The 20,792-nt window shown below is 41.0% G+C and overlaps 1 protein-coding gene across 2 annotated transcripts in view; it reads left to right on the forward strand.

Annotated features, from left to right (window-relative positions):
• LOC124804707 (myotubularin-related protein 13) overlaps positions 1-20,792 on the forward strand; it is a 216,491-nt gene that overhangs the window by 100,021 nt on the left and 95,678 nt on the right. For both annotated transcript variants that reach the window (XM_047264966.1, XM_047264967.1), the window contains 4 exons: positions 8,666-8,906; positions 9,525-9,720; positions 9,887-10,020; positions 19,642-19,814. In XM_047264966.1, coding sequence (XP_047120922.1) covers positions 8,666-8,906; positions 9,525-9,720; positions 9,887-10,020; positions 19,642-19,814 — 744 coding nt within the window. The remainder of the gene's footprint in view (positions 1-8,665; positions 8,907-9,524; positions 9,721-9,886; positions 10,021-19,641; positions 19,815-20,792) is intronic.

Here is a 20,792-nt window from a genome sequence, read left to right on the forward strand (position 1 = left end):
ACCCCCCTGTTTGCTGGCTGGGGACTTCAATGCCCACCACCCACTTTGGGGATCTCCACATCCTTGTCCACATGGCTCACTATTGCTAGACATCTTCCACCGAGCGGATCTAGTTTGCCTCAACACTGGGGTCCCTACATTTTTGTCTGCCTCCACGACAAATTTCTCTCATTTGGACCTTTCGGTCGGTACTGTTCCGCTAGCTCGGCTTTTCGAATGGTTCGCCCTTGATGATACAGACTCGAGTGACCACTTTCTATGTCTCCTTAGACTGCAGCCTCAACTGCCATATATGCGCCTGCGACGCTGGAAGTTTGCCCAAGACGATTGGACACTTTTTTCGTCTCTAGCGACATTCGATGACAGTCACTTTCCTAGCGTCGACGATAAGGTCACACATATTACAGACGTTATTCTTACAGCTGCGGAACATTCAATACCACGCACCTCCGAATTGCCCCGGCGCCCCCCAGTTCCTTGGTGGAACGAGGCATGCCGTGACGCAATACGTGAGCGGCGATGTGCTCTTCGCGTTTTCCGCCACCATCCTACTTTGGCCAGCTGTATCCGCTATAAGCAGTTCCGTGTGCGATGCCGTCACGTCATCTGCGATAGCAAGAAGGCAAGCTGGAAATTCTTTATTAGCTCATTTAACACCTTCACTCCGTCCTCGGAAGTTTGGAGTCGGATTCGACGGTTATCAGGCGCGCCTAGTTTCTCCCCGGTCTCTGGGCTCACTGTCGCACGTGATACGTTAGTGGACCCCGTCGCAATTTCTAACTCATTGGGTCAACACTTTGCTGGGATTTCGAGCTCTTCAAATTACCCGCCAGCGTATCTCCCGAAGAAACGTGCAGCGGAAGTGCAACCACTTGCTTTCTTCTCTCAAAATCACGAAAGCTATAATACTGTTTTCTCCATGTGGGAACTCCAAATGCACTCTCTTCTTCTCTCTCCTCCACCCCAGGACCGGATGGTATCCACATCCAAATGTTGCTGCATTTATCAACCCATAGTCTGTGTTACCTCCTTCGCCTTTATAATCGAATTTGGACCGACAGTACTTTTCCCAGATGATGGCGGGAAGCTATCGTCGTTCCTGTTCCGAAACCTGGAAAGGACGAACATCTCCCCTCTAGCTATTGCCCCGTTTCTCTCTCAAGTAGTGTACGTGAGGTTTTGGAGTGTATGGTGAATTGCCGTTTAGCTTGGTGGCTGGAGTCCCGCAGTCTTTTAACACCTACCAAATGTGGTTTCCGAAAGCATCGTTCTGCAGTTGACCATCTTGTTGCTCTCTCCACTTACATAATGAACAATTTTCTCCAGAAACGCCAAATAGTAGCAATATTTTTTGATCTGGAGAGAGCATACGATACCTGTTGGAGGACAGGTATCCTCCGCACACTGTTATCTTGGGACTTTTGAGGTCGGCTGCCCCTTTTTCTTCGCGAATTTATGGCAGAGCTCACATTTAGAGTGCAGGTGAACACTACTCTCTCCCGTACTTTCTCCCAAGAAAACGGGGTGCCCCAGTGCTCCGTGCTAAGTGTTGTACTGTTTGCCATTGCCATAAATCCAATTATGGATTGTCTCCTTCCTGATGTCTCGGGCTCCCTCTATGTGGACGATTTTGTGATCTACTACAGCTCTCAACGGACCAGCCTTCTTGAACGACGTCTTCAAGGCTGTCTCGTTCGCTTCCACTCTTGGAGCATCGAAACCGGCTTCCGTTTTTCTCCCAGTAAGACCGTTTGTGTTAACTTTTGGTGACGTAAAGAGTTTCTTCCACCCTCCTTACATCTAGGACCTGTCAACCTTCCGTTTTTGGACGTCGCTAAAATTCTTGAGTCTTATGTTTGACAGAAAACTGTGCTGGTCCTCCCACGTTTCCTATCTTTCGGCTCGCTGTCTGCGATCCCTCAACACCCTCCGTGTCCTGAATGGTACCTCCTGGGGAGCGAACCGAGCTGTGCTTCTCCGCCTCTATCGCGCCTTAGTGCGCTCGAAATTGGACTATGGAAGCATAGTTTACTCCTCTGCTCGGCCGTCTATTCTTCGGCGTCTCGACTCTATCCACCACCGTGGATTATGTTTAGTGTCTGGAGCTTTTTACACCAGCCCTGTGGAAAGCCTTTATGTTGAGACCGCTGAACCTCTGCTGTCCAATCAGCGAGCAGTCCTTCTGAGTCGTTATGCTAGCCATCTGTCTTCCATGCCTGCTAATCCAGCTCATGACATTTTTTTCGACGCCTCCTTGGGTGTAGGGTATGCAGGCAGCCCTTCCTCCCTACCACCACCAGGAGTCCGCTTCCGTCAACTGCTCCATTCTCTTTCCTTCCGCGTGCCTAAAACCTTCTTGACAACTTGGGGTACAGCACTGCCTTGGCTCCGTCCTCGGATCTGCCTGCTCCGTGACCTTTGTCAATTTCCCAAGGATGGTACCCCTTCACTTGTTTATTGTCGGGCATTTGCTGCTCTATGTGCACAAATGAAGGAAGCCACATTTATTTAAACTGATGGATCAAAAACACCGTTAGGTGTAGGGAGTGCCTGTATTGTTGGCGACACCCCAAATCGATTTCGGCTTCCCGACCAGTGTTCGGTTTATACTGCGGAGCTTTACGCTGTTCTCCAGGCTGTCCAATACATCCACCGCCATCAGCGGATACAGTATGTTATCTGTTCAGATTCTCTCAGCTCTCTCCTCAGTCTTCAAGCTCTCTACCCTGTCCACCCTCTGGTCCACCGGATTCAGGACTGTCTGCACTTGCTCCACCTGGGGGGCGTCTCGGTGGCGTTCCTCTGGCTCCCAGGACACGTTGGTATCTGTGGAAATGAGACGGCCAATATAGCGGCCAAGGCTGTAGTATCTCTTCTTCGGCCAGCTATTCGATCGATTCCCTTCGTCGATCTACGGAGCGTTTTATGTCGTTGTGTTGTTCTTTTATGGCACACACATTGGTCGACACTTCCCCATAATAAATTGCGGGACGTGAAAGCTCTTCCCTGTGCTTGGACCTCATCCTCCCGAACACATCGTCGGGAGGAGGTAATTTTAACTAGACTCCGGATAGGGCACTGTCTTTTTAGCCATCGACATCTTTTAAGCGGCGATCCTCCCCCACTCTGTCCCCACTGCTCTCAGCTGTGGACGGTAAGACACCTTTTAATTGAGTGCCCCTATTTTACTCCGTTACGCGCCCGTCTACAGCTGTCGCCTGATATATCGTCCATTTTAGCAGATGACTCGCACTCGGCCGATCGCGTTCTCGAGTTTATTAGTGCCAGTGAGATGACGTCAGTCTTTTGAAGCTTTTTTTGGGGACAACCAACCCCTTTCTGTAGTGGATTTTTAAGCTTTCCTTCTGCTTTTAGTTTCTCCAATTTCTTGAGTTTTGTTCCCGTTGCTGCTGGTTTCCATTTTCGTTTTTTACTGTTTCCTAAGTCACGGACCGGGCGCTAATGACCATAGCGGTTTTGCACCCTAAAAAAAAAAAAAGAAAAAAGAGAAGAAAAAAAAAAAAACTTTGGTTCGCTCCAATGTCCTTAGTGTCTGGATCCCTGTACTTACCTCCTTGAAAGTGATAGCGATTAGAGTACACACGACTCCACCAATCACCCTTTGCAACGTCTACCTCCCTCCAGGTCAGCCACTCGCTTATGTTGCACTATCTACCTTAATCTAGCAACTGCCACCCCCGTTTTGCCTCCTTGGGGATTTCAGTGCCCACCATCCACTGTGGGGGAGTGACACTTCAGTGGGTCAGGGTATCCTAATTGACCAACTTATCACGGACTTTGATTTGTTTCTCCTCAATGATGGTTCCCCTACTCACTTCAGTGACGCTCATGGCACCTTCTCTGCTATCAATCTCACGATCTCCTCCCCTGCCCTCGTGGCTTCCCTACATTGGTTATCCCATGATGACCTTTGTTACAGTGACTACTTTCCAACGAAACTATCGTTCCCCTGCTGCCGACAGGCCCCCACATTGGACATTCCACAGCCAATTGCCCTTTATACTGTCTGCTGTCCTCTTTGACACCTCTCTCTCAAATACCATTGATGTATTCATGCAAGGCATCTCTACTGCTCTTCTTCATGCTGCTGGCACTGCTGTCCCCCTATCCACAGCACAGGGCCCCCTTGTCATCGGCCAGCACCGTGGTGGACCAAGGACGTCACAGTCACTGTCCAGGACTGCCAACGGGCACTGCAGCAATTTAAGCGACACCCCTCCCAGACAAACCACCTCACTTTTAAGTGTCTCCAAGCTAAGGCTCATTACCTTATTAAGTGGAGTAAAAAGGAATGCTGGGAGTGCTATGTTTCCTCCCTGGTGACGTATGCCTCTTTATCGCAGGTTTTGTCAAATCTCCGTAGTGTTCTGGGCCACCAGCAACAGTCAACTGTCCAGGGTCTTAACCCCCAAGGAGCTTTGTGCAATGATCCATTGGTCTTTGCAGAACCCCTTGCGACACACTTTGTGATGGCATCATCATCCGCTTCCTACCCTGCTATCTTTCTCCAGCAGAAACGCAGAGTTGAACAGACCCCTCTCCATTTCATCCCACATCACGTTGAGCCCTATAATGCATCTTTTGCTGAATGAGAATTGGTGCAGGCTCTTAGCTCTTCATGTGTGACAGCCACAGGGCCAGATTCCATTCACAATCAGATGATTCAACACTTGGATGTTCCCCAGAGGCAACAGCTCCCCAGGGTCTTCATTCACATCTGGCTTGCAGGTGCTTTTCTGTCACAATGGTGAGACAGTATAGTTATTCCCGTCCTTAAGCCCAGGAAAAACTCAATGTCTCTAGACATCTACCACCCCATTAGCCTTGCGAATGTGCTTCGTAAACTGCTAGAAAGGATAGTCAACTCCAGATTATGTTGGGTACTCGAATCTCAGGGCCTTTTGTCACCGTATCAATGTGGCTTCCGGGCAAGGCGATCTCCAACTGACCATTTACTCTGATTAGAATTAGCCATCCGACTGGCTTTTTCTCACCTCCAGCACCTTGTCGCAGTTTTCTTTGACCTATATAAGGTGTATGACATGGCTTGGCACCATCACAAAATAGTTACCCCCCCCCCCCCCCCCCATGACTGGGGTTTCCGTGGTCCTTTTCTGATTTTTATCCACGAGTTTTTATCTTGCCAGCTCTTCTCAACACCCCTCAGATTCAGGAGAATGATATCCCACAGTGTTCTGTGCTAAGTGTCACACTCTTCCTCATTGCCATAAATGGGCTTCTTTGTTGGGCCTCTGGCTACCCTGGCATTGTGCGTTGACGATTTTTGCATCTGGTGCAGCTACCACTCGGTGGCATCTGCTGAGCACCAGCTCCAAAGCACCATCTGACGGGCCACTACCCACGGCTTCCAGTTTCTTCCCTCCAAAATACGGGTTATTCATTTTTGTCGTCAACCCACAGTACACCCTGATCCAGAACTTATTTAGGCAACCAGCTCCTCGATGTTGTAGCACAGTCCCGTTTCTTACGCCTTATTTTTGAAAACAAGCTGACATGGCTGCCCCACATTCACCACCTAAAGACTATATGCATGCGAAAGCTTAATGCTCTCCACCTCCTAGCCCACACATCTTGGGGTGCAGACCGTTTCACTCTTCTCCATCTTTACCATGCTCTGGTCTCGATTAGGGTAGTCAGGTTTATGACTCAGCAGCTCCTTCGACTTTGAAACTCCTTGACCCTGTCCATCATTATGGGGTGCTTCTGGCTATTGGTGCCTTTTGCACTAGTCCTGTTGATAATCTCCTCACAGAAGCAGGTATTCCCCCACTACACATCTGACGGTGCCAACTCCTTGTTTCTTACGCAGTCATCATTCGGCAATTTCCTGACCATCGTGTGCACCCTGTGCTCTTCGCCAATGAGGGGTGTCTACCTCCTAACACCTGCCCACGGGTGGGATTGCTGCTTGGCATGCGTCTCACTACCCTCTGACAAGATCTCCATCTGCATTCAGTAGGACTGTGCCACGTGTCTTTCTTCCCATACAACCCCCCCACCCCCCACCCCCCTCCTCCTGGACGGTGCATCATAGACCATGGATTAGACCTGATCTCTTCCAGGGTCCCAAGGTCTCTGTTGCTCCTATGGTTTACCAGCATCTTGTACGTGCCATCCTTGCAGAGTTCCAGGGTGCCACCATCTTTTACACTCATGGTTTTAAGACTACTAATAAGGTGGGAAACGCTTTCACGTCTCCTACCAGCTTTGAGCACCATTTGTTGCCAGGATCATTTAGTGTATTTACAGCAGAGCTTCTAGCCATTTACAATGCCCACCTTTTTGTTTCTCAGGCCTGCCTCCATAGTGTTTTAATTTGTTTCGACTCCAAGAGTAGCCTACAGGCTATCGATCGATGCTACTCTTGTCACCCCTTCTCTCTGTCCTTGAGTGTGCCGCCTGTTTAGTTGTCTTTCTCTGGATCCCAAGTCATGTGGGAATCCCAGGGAATGAATTGACTGACCGTTTGGCTAGAGAATAAGATACTTACCCTCACTTCCTTTCATGATTCCAGCTGTGGATATGCGGATCTCCGTCAAATCTCTCTTTGCCCAACAGTGGAATGTCATCTGGAGTGCTACTGCTCATAGTAATAAACTCCACACAATCAAGGAGTCTACTGTAGTTTGGGGCACTTCTTTCCACCCCTCTCAGAAGGAGTCCACTGTTTTATGCCATTTACGCATTGGCCATACCCGGCTCACCATTGTTTCCTCCTATGTAACGATCCACCCCCACAATGTGATTGTGGTGCCAGACTGATGATACCTCACATATTGGTGACATGACATGTCCCCTTCTTTCAACCCTTCGTGCTAAATATAGTCTTCTTGCTTCCTTAAATTTAATATTACCAGACGATCCATGGATGGTTGACCTGGTCATTGGTTTCCTTCGTGGAAGTGGTTTTTATTTCCAGATATGAGGTTCTCATTCATTCTTGGAGCAGGGGTGGGTTGGTTGTGGTTGGGACTCCTTTTGCAGTCTTCACGGTCTGTGACCCCATGGCCGAACCCCCCCCCCCCCCCTTTTTTCCAGTTTTTTGATTTGGTCTCACCTTTTATACTTTTACATTGTGTGTTTAATATTCATTCTTTTATAATTCCGCTCCTCTGACTGAATCTGCCCACTTTTAGCAGACCCTCTTTCTTATATAACCCACTTTGGAATCGCGGGACTGATGACCTCGCCGTTTGGTCCCATACTCTCTCAATCAATGAATCAAAGCCATCAATGAGAAGATTCTTGAAGACTGATGATTAGGATTGGAATTTCTGAATGTGGGTAGAACAACTTTGCACAAAATTGTCCCTGAAAAATTGCAATTTTACAAATATTGTGTGTGTGTGTGTGTGTGTGTGTGTGTGTGTGTGTGTGTGTGTGTGCGTGTGTGTGTGTTGGATTCCCAGACTGCTTACCGGCTTTTGCTCTTGAGTTTTTGGACCGATATGATAGGGAAGGTGATAAATTTTTAGAGAAAACTGTCACAAGGGATGAAACGTGGGTTTCTCACATGATCCCAGGGTCTAAACGTCATTAGAGGGAATGACTTCATGAGAGGAGTCGAAGTCGGCAACCGTATTTTGCATAGATGTGGAGTCTTGGTGATAAAGTTTACGCAGTAAGGGACAACAATAATTGCAGATGCTTACTGCGCTAACCTGACTAAACTTAGTTATGCAACCCAGAAAAAGTTTTTTTGTTGCATGACGAACACCAGACACCATTTAGCCATTCTCACCCAAAACATGATCAGTTCTTTTGGATGGGAACAGATTTTCCACCCACTGTACAGTCCATACATGGTGCTGAGCGATTTTTACTAGGTCCATTGCCTAAAAGATTTTCTCAGCAGCAAGCACTTTGCAACAGATGACGAGGTGAAAGAAGCAGTTAAAGACAGTCGTCCATGACTTAGGGATACAAGAGCTTGCAGAACATTATGACAAATGTTTAAACAAATATCTTAACTATGTAGAAAAGTAGAGAAATATGTGAGGAATTTAATAAAAACAGTTTTCTGAAAAAAAATTTCTATAAGAAACTGGACCTTACTTCTGAATAACTGTCCTATATCACAATGGGAGTTCGGTAGAATGTGGAGGGAAGATTTTGTGCTTACAATTGTGTTCCTAAAAATAGCAGGAAAGCCACCTGGCAATTTTCTTAAAAAGGAGGAGAGGGCAGGAGCTGTTAATGAAATACGCCAACATAAGAGAGAAGAATGGCTTGAAGAAAGATAAGCAGAGCTGTTAAGTGTAAAAACACCGGAAATACCATATAGTAGAGTTGCTGAGTGGCATGCAGCATATAGGAAACAACTGAATTATGGTAGGCAGCTTACAAACTGGCATTAGTTTTCAGAGCTTACAAATACTCACTGCTACATTGTCCTGGTTTTGTGGCCCAATGGTCTGGCTGCAGAGTGTAGACAATTCATATATTCATTTGAGCTTTTCTTGGTTTATTTTTTAAAGTGTCACTTCATTAATCCAAAATTTCAGTTTAACTTTTATGCACTGATAAAATGATTTATTGAATTAATGACAAATAAAATGACCACAGTGTTATACTGTTTCGTGGACAATTAAAGAGGTACTAATTCCTTGTATAAAACTTATAGTGTGGCTGAAAGTGACAGTGCAGATGCTGAGTCTGGTTTTGAAGAACAAGATCCTGGTGAAATGGGATCAGCTGTGATCCGTTTGGTGTCACGATTTGTAGATAAAGTGTGCACTGAAGGTGGTGTTAGTGCAGAACACATCCGTAGCCTCCATCAGATGGTACCAGGTGTTGTTCACATGCACATAGAAACTCTAGAAGCTGTGCATCGGGAATCAAAGAGACTGCCACCTATTCAGAAGGTATGACATTATGCTTAATGTTTTCTGTTGGTTTAAAGATTTGTGTGGATAGTATCAGCATTCAGTCAAACTATATGTTGACTACGTATTGTATGAACTGCAATATATTCAAAGAAAATGGGTTTTATTTATTTGAGTAATTCAAAATTGCATATTCAGTTTTATTTGTAATATTTTGCATGACTAGGTGTGCGATTTAAGAAAACCTCAAAATTGTATTTATTATAAAGGGAATGGAACTAGGGCTAATGTTTATGAAATGCATGCAGCAAGCCCATGGGCAAAAGTTAAAGCAGAATTCTCAGCACTGTTAGATTCATTCCTTCATCAACTATGCAGCATAATAGAAAAAGTACATAAGTAATTGAATGCATCAACATTTTCTAATTACAGAGTTAGAAATTGCTGAGCGTATGCTCTATTAAATTTCATGCAGCGTACTTTGTATACTCATTAGATTTTTTGTGAACACTTGTTATTTTAACTGTCCACTTTTGAATGCTCACCTGAATTGTTGTTTTTCTGAAGATTACAGCTTAGCTGAACACCTGAAAGCTCATAATTAATTAATTGCACTCAGAAAACCTGTGTGATCGTGACCATTATTTTGATTTACAGCCCAAGATCTTGACACCAAGCATGCTACCTGGTGAAGAACCTGTAATAGATGGAATCAGAGTGTACTTGCTACCTGATGGTAGGGAAGAAGGAACAGGTGGGGCACTTGGTGGACCACCACTGCTGCCAGCAGAGGGTGCCATATTCCTAACAAACTATCGCATTATATTTAAAGGAATCCCTTGTGATCCATTTGGTGAGTATGTCTCTCTTTCTTAACTGTCTGTTGCAATGGTATTTTTATTTTAAGTAAATATTGAGAGTCTTCAGTGTATTAATGAATATGATGTGTTAAACTTGTGATTTAAATGGTGGACTGGCAAGTGAATAAAATGAATGATATCTGTTAAAATTTATTTTAGCTTGTGAGCAGATCGTCACAAGGTCTTTCCCTGTGACTTCTTTGACAAAAGAGAAGCGTATAACTGTTCAGTATTTAGCACATCTGGATCAGTGGTTACAAGAAGGGCTGCAACTTAGATCATGTACTTTCCAGGTTAGTACAATGTGTGTAAAATATTTTGTTCACAATATCTGCAAGTATCATTTATCTGCTTGTTTTTTTGATGCCTTCCATACTTGGACAGATATGTATTAGATTACAGATGGTAGCAGACATAAACAATAATTATATGTGGTGATACTTTTTCTGCTTGAGCACCTACGGTAAAAAGTAGATGAAACAAATTTCTGTTTTTTACTAAGTGATGTAGAGTCTAATGCAGAACAGTTCTTAATACTTACTGCTGGAAACAGATGTTGGCTGGTACAATAGGAGCGATTATTTTGAGGCCATTTGAAAAGTGTAAACAGAAATTTAGTTCCTCTTGCGAGAGTACTGACGTGCTATTGAATGTGGTAGCAGTAGGCCAGATATGTTGTGTGTTGGAGGTGGTTAAAAGTCAGGGATGTTATTCTGCCTTTAATGTCCATTTTCAATAAAGACAGTTTATCTATGATCATTCATCGTGATTGTCGTCAATTCTTCCCATGTAGCTGGTCGCGTTTCTCATTCCAGTTCTGTCGTTCATCATTCGTGCTTCAGTCTTATTCGTCATACCAGCCTTGGTTTTTTTGCTCATTCCAGCTCCACTGTTCTTTATTCAGCTGTAATTCCAATCTTTTTAAATGATTTTGTGATGTCTTCAGCCAATATTTTCTTTATTTGAAGTATGATTGTACAATTTCCGCTTCAGGCTGTTTTCAAGTATCTCAGACAGAAGTTTTATACATTAGATGCATTGGTATCACCTGTGAATTTAACATAGGAACAATTCATATCCCAAGATCTAAAAGGAGGATTATAATTTCCTTTATAGATGATTTGTTAATGGTATATTAAGCCTTGTATGTCTTTGCTCCTATCACTACATAAAATTGTCATAAAAGAAATTGGAAATAGTTTTTGTTATTTTAGGAGCATATTACTTTTGAGCAGTTCTTGCAAAGCTTGTATACAAAAAGTTGATGTTTTTAATGTACATACACAAGAAGATGATAATTATTTTACTGGATTTATATATTAAGCTATATAGGCCTTTGTTCTGAAGTGTACTTAATTATCATTTATCACTGTTATAAGTATGACTGTACATAATTTCCATGAAATAACTTGGAATTATTTGTAAAATTATTTAATTGGATAGATAAAAAATCTACTCACCAAGCAATGACAGAACACACACATAAGACTATTGTGATTGGCAAGCTTTCAGAGCCAGTGGATCCTTCTTCAGACAGAAGGGTTGAAAGGGAAGGAAGAAAGAAGAAGGGTGAAGGGGAGACTTACCATACCCGATGAGAAGGAAAGACTTATCCCTGGTTCTGGGTGACTTTTCCAAAATCTATCCCTTTTCTTAGACATCTCCAGTCCTTTTCCCTAACCCTTCTTCCTACCCCTTCAACCCTTCTGCCTGGAGCCACTGGCTCCGATAACTTGCCAATGTGTGTTCTGCTGCCACTTGCTGAGCAGATTTTTTATCTATGCAATTAAATAATTTTATCAATAATTGTTTCCTTGGAATTATTTGTTTTGTTATAGTGGGAGAAAGTCATTCTTGAATAGTTGTTACAAAGATCTCCTATATAATTCACAGTAATCGAACAAAACAGTACTGAAATCCAGGAAAATTGAAGAAAACCTTTCAAGGCCTGCTTTATGGTTGCATAATATTTTGCATTGCAGTCATATTTATTAATGAGTATTGAGATCATTATGCATTCTGTGGTTCTATGATGCTTCTTTGTAGAACTGGCAAGAAGTTGTGTAGGAACTTTCCATTTCACAGGTCATTTTGTTCTTTAAAGCTCTGTCCGACCGGTCTTTTAGATTGATGTAAATTTCAATTTCTTCCATCACATCCATAACTTTCCCTTTCTGTAACTCGTGCAATATTTGTCGTGATTTAGATATTTGTGGTGAATTTATGGTTTATGTATTTTAAGTATGCAGCAAAGATGGATGGGCTGTTGTCACTTATTGTTTGTCTAATATAAAATTTTGAGCATTCTTCAGTTAATTTTGCATATTCCTGGCCACGAAAAAGGCTCTGATTTTTGTGGTATATATAGGTTCATTTGAGCAGTTGCCAGCAGGCTAACACGGATGTGCAGAGCTCAAGTCTTGTGTGAGCAGCACCTTCTCCTGCTTCGGGATACCTGAAGTGTGGCTGTTGGCTGTATGAACAGTAGCAGCAAGTAGTCAGATGCTACATGGGATAATTTTCCTGGTGTCCCCAAGCTGCCTAATTCATGCATGTGCAGAGTAGTGTGACTTATAGTGGTGATAGTCTCCATGTGACCCATGTTTACATTTTGTGATTTGCTTTTTTCTTATCATTTACATTTCTCATGTCGAATGAAAACAAAACCAATTTCTGTGGCTAGGAGATATCAAATGAATTAAAATACATTCACAGTGTCTTGGGAGCCTAAGATAATATGTTAGTTTCAGTTTTCTGATTTTATTTTATTGCCATGTTATCAGCAGTTGAGCAGTAACTTGCGGACCCATGAAGCTATTTGTGCCGGTTTGCCAAAGAAATTTGGCTTTCATTAATCTTTTCCACGTAGACAGTCAATTTATTTGAAATAAAGGGTTTCATTTTCACGCTATTGGCTAGTTTAAACAGTTTGCTTAATTTCCAGACTACATTTTCATTTTTCTGGCATGTGTGACATTATGCCATAATAAAGAAGCAAATGTGGGGTAAAACAATACTGGTACTGCAAGAAAATTGGCGTCCCAAAAACCACAGTGAAAAGCTTAATACCAAGTACTTCTGTGTGAATCTGTACATACAAATGTACACTTTGAGGTGAGTTATGCAATTTAGTACGGCTTACGAAATCCCAATGGTTTTGGAGTATTGTCTGATATCCATTTCTTTTTATGGCATAATGTAAGATCTCTTAATGCTGTATTCATATAAACATACGTAAATGTTCACTTAAAGATGGCTGAGCAGGTAAATTTGGTCAGCAGTATTGAATAAAATATTTTGTTTCAAATGTAGTGACAGCTTTGGCAGAATTTCAAAAATCTACCTTCTGTGGAACACAATGTTTTTCGATCACATTACATGCTTAAACACTTATCTGGTACCTCTTATAGGCTTGACGTTATTTCTTAATTTTTGTTGTTTACAATTTACAATTGAATTTATTAGTAAAGTATAGACATTATCACTGTAACTCTACATATAGCTTTATATTTGTTCCTAGAGTAGAATATAAACTGCCAGCTGTCCAGTATCTTGCCTTCACAGAAAACCTTGTTAATTTTGTACACAGTTTGAAGTTGAGCAGTTGTAGTGCATACAAGTAACATTTTTTTTTATTTTTTGCAAGAAATTTGTATTCCTCCTTACTAGCTTTTTGCAGTGCTGTGTAATGTAAACCTGATTGGAAATGCTGCATAACGGTATTGTAGAGTATGAATAAGAAAATAAATAAATAAAACTGTGTTAAAGTCAGCACTAAGCATAATATTAGAGTATTTTGAACTGTGGAGTCCATTGACATAAAGGCTTTCTGAGTATATATAAGAAACTGTCAGCCTCGACTGCGGCAATGAAACCAACCTTTACCTAGGGTTCAGCCCAAGTAAATGAGCCTTCTTCAGAAGATAAACCTGAATCTATAATTTGTCTAGGAGGGGCATGGTCTAGAAATAAAACTAAAACAGCCTGAGTATGGTATTGCGTCATAATGGGGTAAAAAGAACCACCCCTCTGCTAGAGAAACCCACATTTCGGCTACAGTTACAGTGGCCGCCTCCTGGTTTTTTCAGGATAGTTTTTTTATTTATATATTACGACATGGCACCCCCATGTGATTATACTGCAGAGTCTAGTTTTGAAGTGAATATTATGTCAAGAACTGCTTCCTTACTTTGCCTCCCTTATCTGGACAGGATATGATAAAATAATTGCCCTAAGTCCAATAACTCAGTGTGCCCCCCCTCTAAAACAATGTGCTGCAGTGCTGTACTTGGTCAGGTGATGCCCCACTATGCACAAAATTCCAAACAGAAATGCAATGATAGGCATATGTACAGAGCAAACACCAAGCATGGGCTTTCTACATCATCATAACTGTGCATGAGCGGTAACACCTGTTTCCTGGGACACTCTGGCGACTGCTGAAGTGAACCTTATACCTCAATAATCATTGTAAATTGTTAATGTTACTGTAGCTACAGTATAGTTTTGTATTCTTGAAACATCGAGTAGTTTTTCAGAAACTATACCTAAATATTGCCACACAAAAACTTTTTTTTTCTGTTGTTTGCTTGTGTGTCTGATTAAAGTTATTTCGTCTAAAGTTATTTCAATCTGCCTTCTAGCATGCCCCAGGCCACTTCTGTAGTGGAGGGGGTTCCCTACACCTTTTTTTTACTGTACAATACAAGATCTTTAAGCATGAACCAGTCTTTTGCATGTTAATACCAGAGAAGGAAAGTTGCTACTCACCATATAGTGGAGATGCTGAGTCGCGATCGCGATAGGCACAAGAAGAAGATTCACACAGTTATAGCTCTTTGATTAAACAATAGTGAAGTAACTTTAGTTATATTACTCTTGTGCTATGTGCAACTGTTACCCCATAGTAATGACCCACTCGAAGCATTAAACAATGCAGTCGATCCAGATCCCAGCCAACTGTGTAACTGATTACTAATTATCTCATAGTCAACTGCCGTATTGTAGGATTGAGCTGCTAGTTCGGAATCTGGGTCATTTTCTTGCATGAATCATAATTTTTTTTCTCACCTAACTCGCTGTTACTACTGCTCACATGGACATATGACAGCGCAACTTAGCACTGTGTTAGGTGGAGCAATAATGAATGAATGTGTATGGGCTTACCCTGGAATGCTACAAGGTAATGTCATTTATGGTTGACGCATGTTACGCATAGGTGTGCCTGCTTCAGGATTAAATATGTAAGCACACACAAAAAAGTTTACAAAGTAGTTAAAGTAGCGAAGCATACTGCAGACAAAAGTTGGATAAAAAAAAAAAAAAATTGTGTGGTCTGTTATAAGAAAGGAAGTTGGCAGTGGAATGGAGCAAAATGCTCCTCTAGTGATAAATGGTAGAATTGTTATAGATTCTAGTGCCATAAGCGAATCCTTCAGTGACTTCTACTTAATTGCAGTAACATGAGTAACTGATGACCTTGAAGTACAAATCGTAGTATAACAGTGAAATTATACAGGTTTTAAGGTTTCATATCTTTCAAGTTAGGATCTTATGAAAATCATCATGACCTTCAAAAAATTTAAACATTGAATGTGGAATGGGATGATGGCTTTACTAGAATAATGAAAATACTCTGTCATAGTATTGCACTACCACTCTCTCTTGTCAACCACTCTTTAGATGAGGATTGTTGTCCAGGTTGACTTAAATATGTTTGAAGTTCAGCTACATGATAAAAGTGGAAGAAAAGATGGAATGGGGAACTCAAGAATCCAGAAATATTGAAAGAGCTGCTCGTGATCAGATAAAAAATTATAATCAATCTCGCAGGATTATTTTGAACTCTCAGTGTGGTTTCTGCTAAGGCTGCAATTGTACTCATTCGATAAATGCAGTTGTCTTGCTAATATACTTTGTGTGTCAGCTGTCTTTTGTGATCTCACAAAATATTTTGTGCTGTAAATCATGACCTTCTCCACAAGCTATTGTTTCCAAGGGAAATCTGTTAATTGTATGTCATCACAATTACTGAACAGAAAGCACGGAGCACTTGTTAACAGCAGTGGCCAGAAATTTGTCTCTGGCTGGAAACACACAAAATTAGGTATTCTGCAACACTCAGTTTTGTATTGTATAAATGGTATTCCACGCCAGGTTCATTCTGTTGCCACTGTATGTGCAGATGACTCAAAAGTGATAGTCTGGTGTAACACTGACAAGGAGTTAATATTGAGTAGATAATTGAGGAATTGGAGACATGGGTTAAAAATAATAATTTGAAATTAAACAGTACAGAAACCAGGAAACCATCAGCACAGTGTAAAAGTGAAATACACAGTATGGACAAAAATGTGGCGACCGTAAAAAGTGTCAAATTCCTTGGCTTACTAGTAAATGAAAATGGGGTGCAAGTAAGCACGTGGACAGCATATTGAGTCAACTGAACAGTCTCATTTGTCATTAATGTCTTGAATATCATTAAAAAAAATCTGTATCAGGTGATACTTTGTCCCCGTTGTTATGATAATATAAAATTTCAGCATTTGAGAAAACTAATATACAGGGCGAGTCAAAAGTCCTTGGAAACCTTCATAAGTTGGAAGTTTAAAGGGAAAATTGAAATGTGATGATGGTTTGATGTGGGGCCGCAAATTGAAATCCGCCATTTTGGATTCAAGTCCATTTTTTTAAATGGGAATGGGAAGGTGGGGGGGGGGGGGGGGGGGAGGGAGGGAGGGGTGTAGGACACATCAAATAACACTTGCTTGAGCTTTGGAATTGAGTAGTGTAATTTGTTTTTGTCTATCTTGTACAATTTATAGGTTATTAATGTTCGAAGTTGGAAAATTACTAGAGTTGTGCATTGCACGATAGAACATGTGTTGTAGCAGTCGGTATGAAGGTGATTTCCCAACTTTGAACATTAATAACCTCTAAACTGTAAAAGATAGATAAAAACAAATTACACTACTCAATTCCAGAGCTCAAGCAAGTGTTATTTGATGTGTCATACACTCCCCATTAAAAAAATAAAAAAAACCTTGAATCCAAAATGGCGGATTTAAAGATGGCGGCCGTGAACAACATTTCGGCCCCACGTCAAACATGTGTTCCCATCTTCGCATTTCAATTTTCCCTTTAATCTTCTAACTTATGAAGCTGTCCAAAGACTTTTTACTCGCCCTGTACTTTCCTGAGAAAGCTTTTAGAGTACAGAAAAATGTTATCCAAGCAATGATGTAAACCCACAACTTTTTGAGGGTAACTGAATAGTGTGTCAACATGAAACCAGTTTCGGAGCAAGTTACATGTTACCTAGTTACAGACAAAAACAATATAAAAAAAACTCCACTTATATGGACATTAAATTTATAAAATTGGGAGTGGAAGTATGGACCTAACTCCATAAAATATTGGAGTAGACCTGGAAAAATACCTGAAATATAAATGCTATCATGATTCACGTTCAGAAAGTAAGAGTACTATGACCATATCAGACTGCACTTGACAGGTTTTTTTTTTTTTTTTTTCCTTGTTGGCAAGAGTGGTAGTGGGGAATCCCTTAATCACAGTGAGCATTGCAGTAACTCAGTACTTGATAAACTCATGTTGTGTCCAGTTGGATGAAAGATGTCGTTCAGCAATCCCTCCTAGTGCAAGTCATGCAAGTCATGTGCTGTGATCTGCTTCCTACTTGCAGAAGGAATAAAACATACAGATCTTCTTTCAGGAAACAAAAGTTTACGGTGAGAAGTTTTGAACAGAATGAGTGTGTTTAAGTGGTGTAAGGAGTTTGGTGGAGGCAGAACAAATGTACGTGACAAACAGACTGATTGCTTTTTGACTAACGAGTTGGTGTAAAAAAAATCGAGGAAACTGCTCATGAAGATGACCATTTGGCAGTGGATGAAATTTCTGTGATATTTCCACAACTCACCAGAATTCTCTTAACGAGACAGTCACACAAATGTTGGGATACTGGAAACTGTGCACAAGATGGTTCCCAAAAAAGTTGACAGAGCAGAACAAGAAATATCAGGTTGGTAGTGCTCATGTGTTTTCTCAAGTGATTCAAATTGGAATGTGAGGATTTTTCTGAGCATTATTGTGACTGGAGATGAAACTTGGGTGGCTCATTGCATGCCTGAGACAAAATGACAGTCATCACAGTGGCATGCGACACATTCCCCATCGGCCAAAAATTCAGAACCACAACTGTGGACAAAAAGTCAAGGCATAATTCTTTTGGGACCAAGAAGACATTTTTGCCTTTGTGGGGAGAGGGAGGGGGTAGACCATCAATGCACAACAGTTTTGCGAGACTCTAAAAACACTCAAAAGGGAGCATTCAAAATGAAAGGATGGAAATGCTGACAAGAGGAGTGTGCTTGTTGCATGAAAGTGCCTGTCTTCACCCAACCCTAACCACCAACGCCCTCTTCAACTCATTTGGTTGGGATGTTTTGAACTCCCGGCGTCCTCATATTTCCCCCGACTTGGTGCCTTCAGACTATCATCTTTGCACCACCCTGAAGGCACACATGAGTGGAATTAAATTTTCAGCTGACAAACGGGTGCAAAAGGGTCCTGAAATTGAGAAAGACACTAGTGGGATAGTTCTTAGAGGAGGGCATAAAGAAGCTTGTGCTACAGCTCACCACACATGTTAAACTGGATAGTGATTATTTGGAAAGACATTCAACAAGTGTGTCAACAATATCATGTAATTTTGTTTCAAATAGACTTTATCTAAAAAGAAAAATTTAAAAAAAGTAAATCTAGCACTCTTACTTTCTGAACATGCATTGTATAATGTAGAAGATTTTTTGAATGACATGTGAAACAGTGTTCCTCTGAGAAAGTAGCACCATATCAATTATATCTTTAGGTTAAATCAAACGATGGAAAGTCCAGGATGGAAGAACAACAATATGGAAAGATTGCTATTCACCACATAGAGGAGAAGCTGAGTCACAGCAAGCCCAATGCACACACACACACACACACACACACACACACACACACACACACACACACACACACACAGGCACATGTGTGTGTGGCTCTGTCTCCAAGTGCTAAGATCCAATTTGTGATGTCTCTGAAAAGTAACAGTTGTGCAAGTCTAAGACAAAAATGCTTCGATGTGTCCTACTGCTTGACAGTTGTCCTGTAGTATGTAAAGTTGTGCAAATTCGTTCTCGTGCTTTTCGAAAAATAATATGTTATTGAAGGTGTGCCATTTTTGCAAGAACATAGTTATGGTTTTGTTTAATGTCCAAACCTGTTTTACCACAGTTGTGATGTCCTCAGTGGTTTTTTTTTCCTTTTATAGATCTTAAAAATTGTCATCTGCAACACAGGGATGCTGTACAGCAATGGTAAGCCTAGAAAGGGCCTTATGCCTTAATTTTATGGGAATTTATAATTTGTTAAAGGTTGTAATCTTAAAGGAAATTTAATTCATACATTGCCATAACATACCTGTGTTGCAGGTGGCATGGCGTATTAATTTATACCTGTGGCTGGTTATGAAACAGTGCTCGCAAAAGGGTCAACCAACTATAATTTGTTGTTATTCATGTTCATTTCTAGTAAATAATGACTTTTATAAAAGATTCCTTGGCACCAGGGAAGGTGTGTGAGAAATACAGGATACTGTATACCACTGGAACATTACATAACTGCCCTCAGTAGTGTACATTTTATGCAAAGGGAGTAGTTTGTTCTATGTTTTTTGAAGAATATTTGTAGTACTATTTATCTTAGAGTTGTGCATTGTCTCTGACTCTAATATCCTACCTTATTATGGACAAAATATAAGTAAAAATATAATGGTCTGTAAAATACTAGTGTTAAAGATGATTAATTTAGACAGGTGGCTGTTAAAAACCTTTTTCTTTTATCTTCAGCTTGTCAAGGTTGCATTTGATGAGGAAGTGACACCTGAAAATATTGAAGCTTTTCGGAAGATGGTGCATAGGCTTCGTCACCCAGCTCACATACTGCATCATTTTGCATTTACTGGCCAAGTTGTTCCTCAAACACCATTGCATAAAGGAAAAGAGAAAAATGCCACTCTGAAGTAAGTGTAGATGATGCATCTTGCCAAATTTTAGCACAGATACTGTTTTGTAGGCAAAATTATTTTATCTTAAATGCAGTAACAGTCAAAGAAGAACATATTGTTTATGACTTTAAAGAATGTACCTAAGATCTGATTTTACATGTCTAGCATGTAGTAGATAGTGTTGTTTCTTAAGTGATAAAGTCATGAGGACACTAACGGTGAGAATGAGAGTGCTCTTAACTGGTTTATGTAAATAAATTTTTCCATTTGTTTCTGGCAGTAAATTCATGAAGTAGTTCCATTACTGTTGCAGAATCTATAGAAGTGACCGAACCTACTGAATGTTGTCATGTGTACATAGCACTGTTTTAACAAAAATTACATGCTGTGAACTTTGTGTTTTATGTTGAACTTTGCAGTCTCCTCGTTCTTAATAGTCAGTGTCACATTTCACACTAATGTTTCTATCTCTATTATGAAACTTACTGCATAACTTTCCCATATTTATAAAGGAATTTGCTTAGTCTCCCGAATACAAGCTATTGTAATTGTTTTCTAGACATAAACAACTTCGAACCATTAGACATTTGCTATTGACACTACATGAATTGGTACTTTCCTTTGTAATTAACTGAGCACTAATTCATTTAAAAACATACTTCATTACAAATACAGTAAATGATGATTGCCTTCACCACTGACAAATATGGCCAGTCTCTGTTAAGGGCGACTGAGACCAAAGGACTCGATTGTTGCATGTCAACGATTGTCGTATTGTTTTCTTATCTGTACAGGTTCCAAGCAAGCTACTACAGCCACGCAGAACACTTTTATCACTGTGAGCAGGGATTTAGCTGTACAGATAAATACCTTTTATTATAATATTAAAAAATTACAGAATTAATAAAATGGAATAAAATTTTCACACTTAAAGTTAATTCGTCTGCCTAGAATAATTGATGTGTGTATATGTTAGTCAATACTCCTGAAGAA

The sequence above is a fragment of the Schistocerca piceifrons genome, chromosome 7 (genome assembly GCF_021461385.2).
Source record: "Schistocerca piceifrons isolate TAMUIC-IGC-003096 chromosome 7, iqSchPice1.1, whole genome shotgun sequence".
Classification (NCBI taxonomy): Eukaryota; Metazoa; Arthropoda; class Insecta; order Orthoptera; family Acrididae; genus Schistocerca; species Schistocerca piceifrons.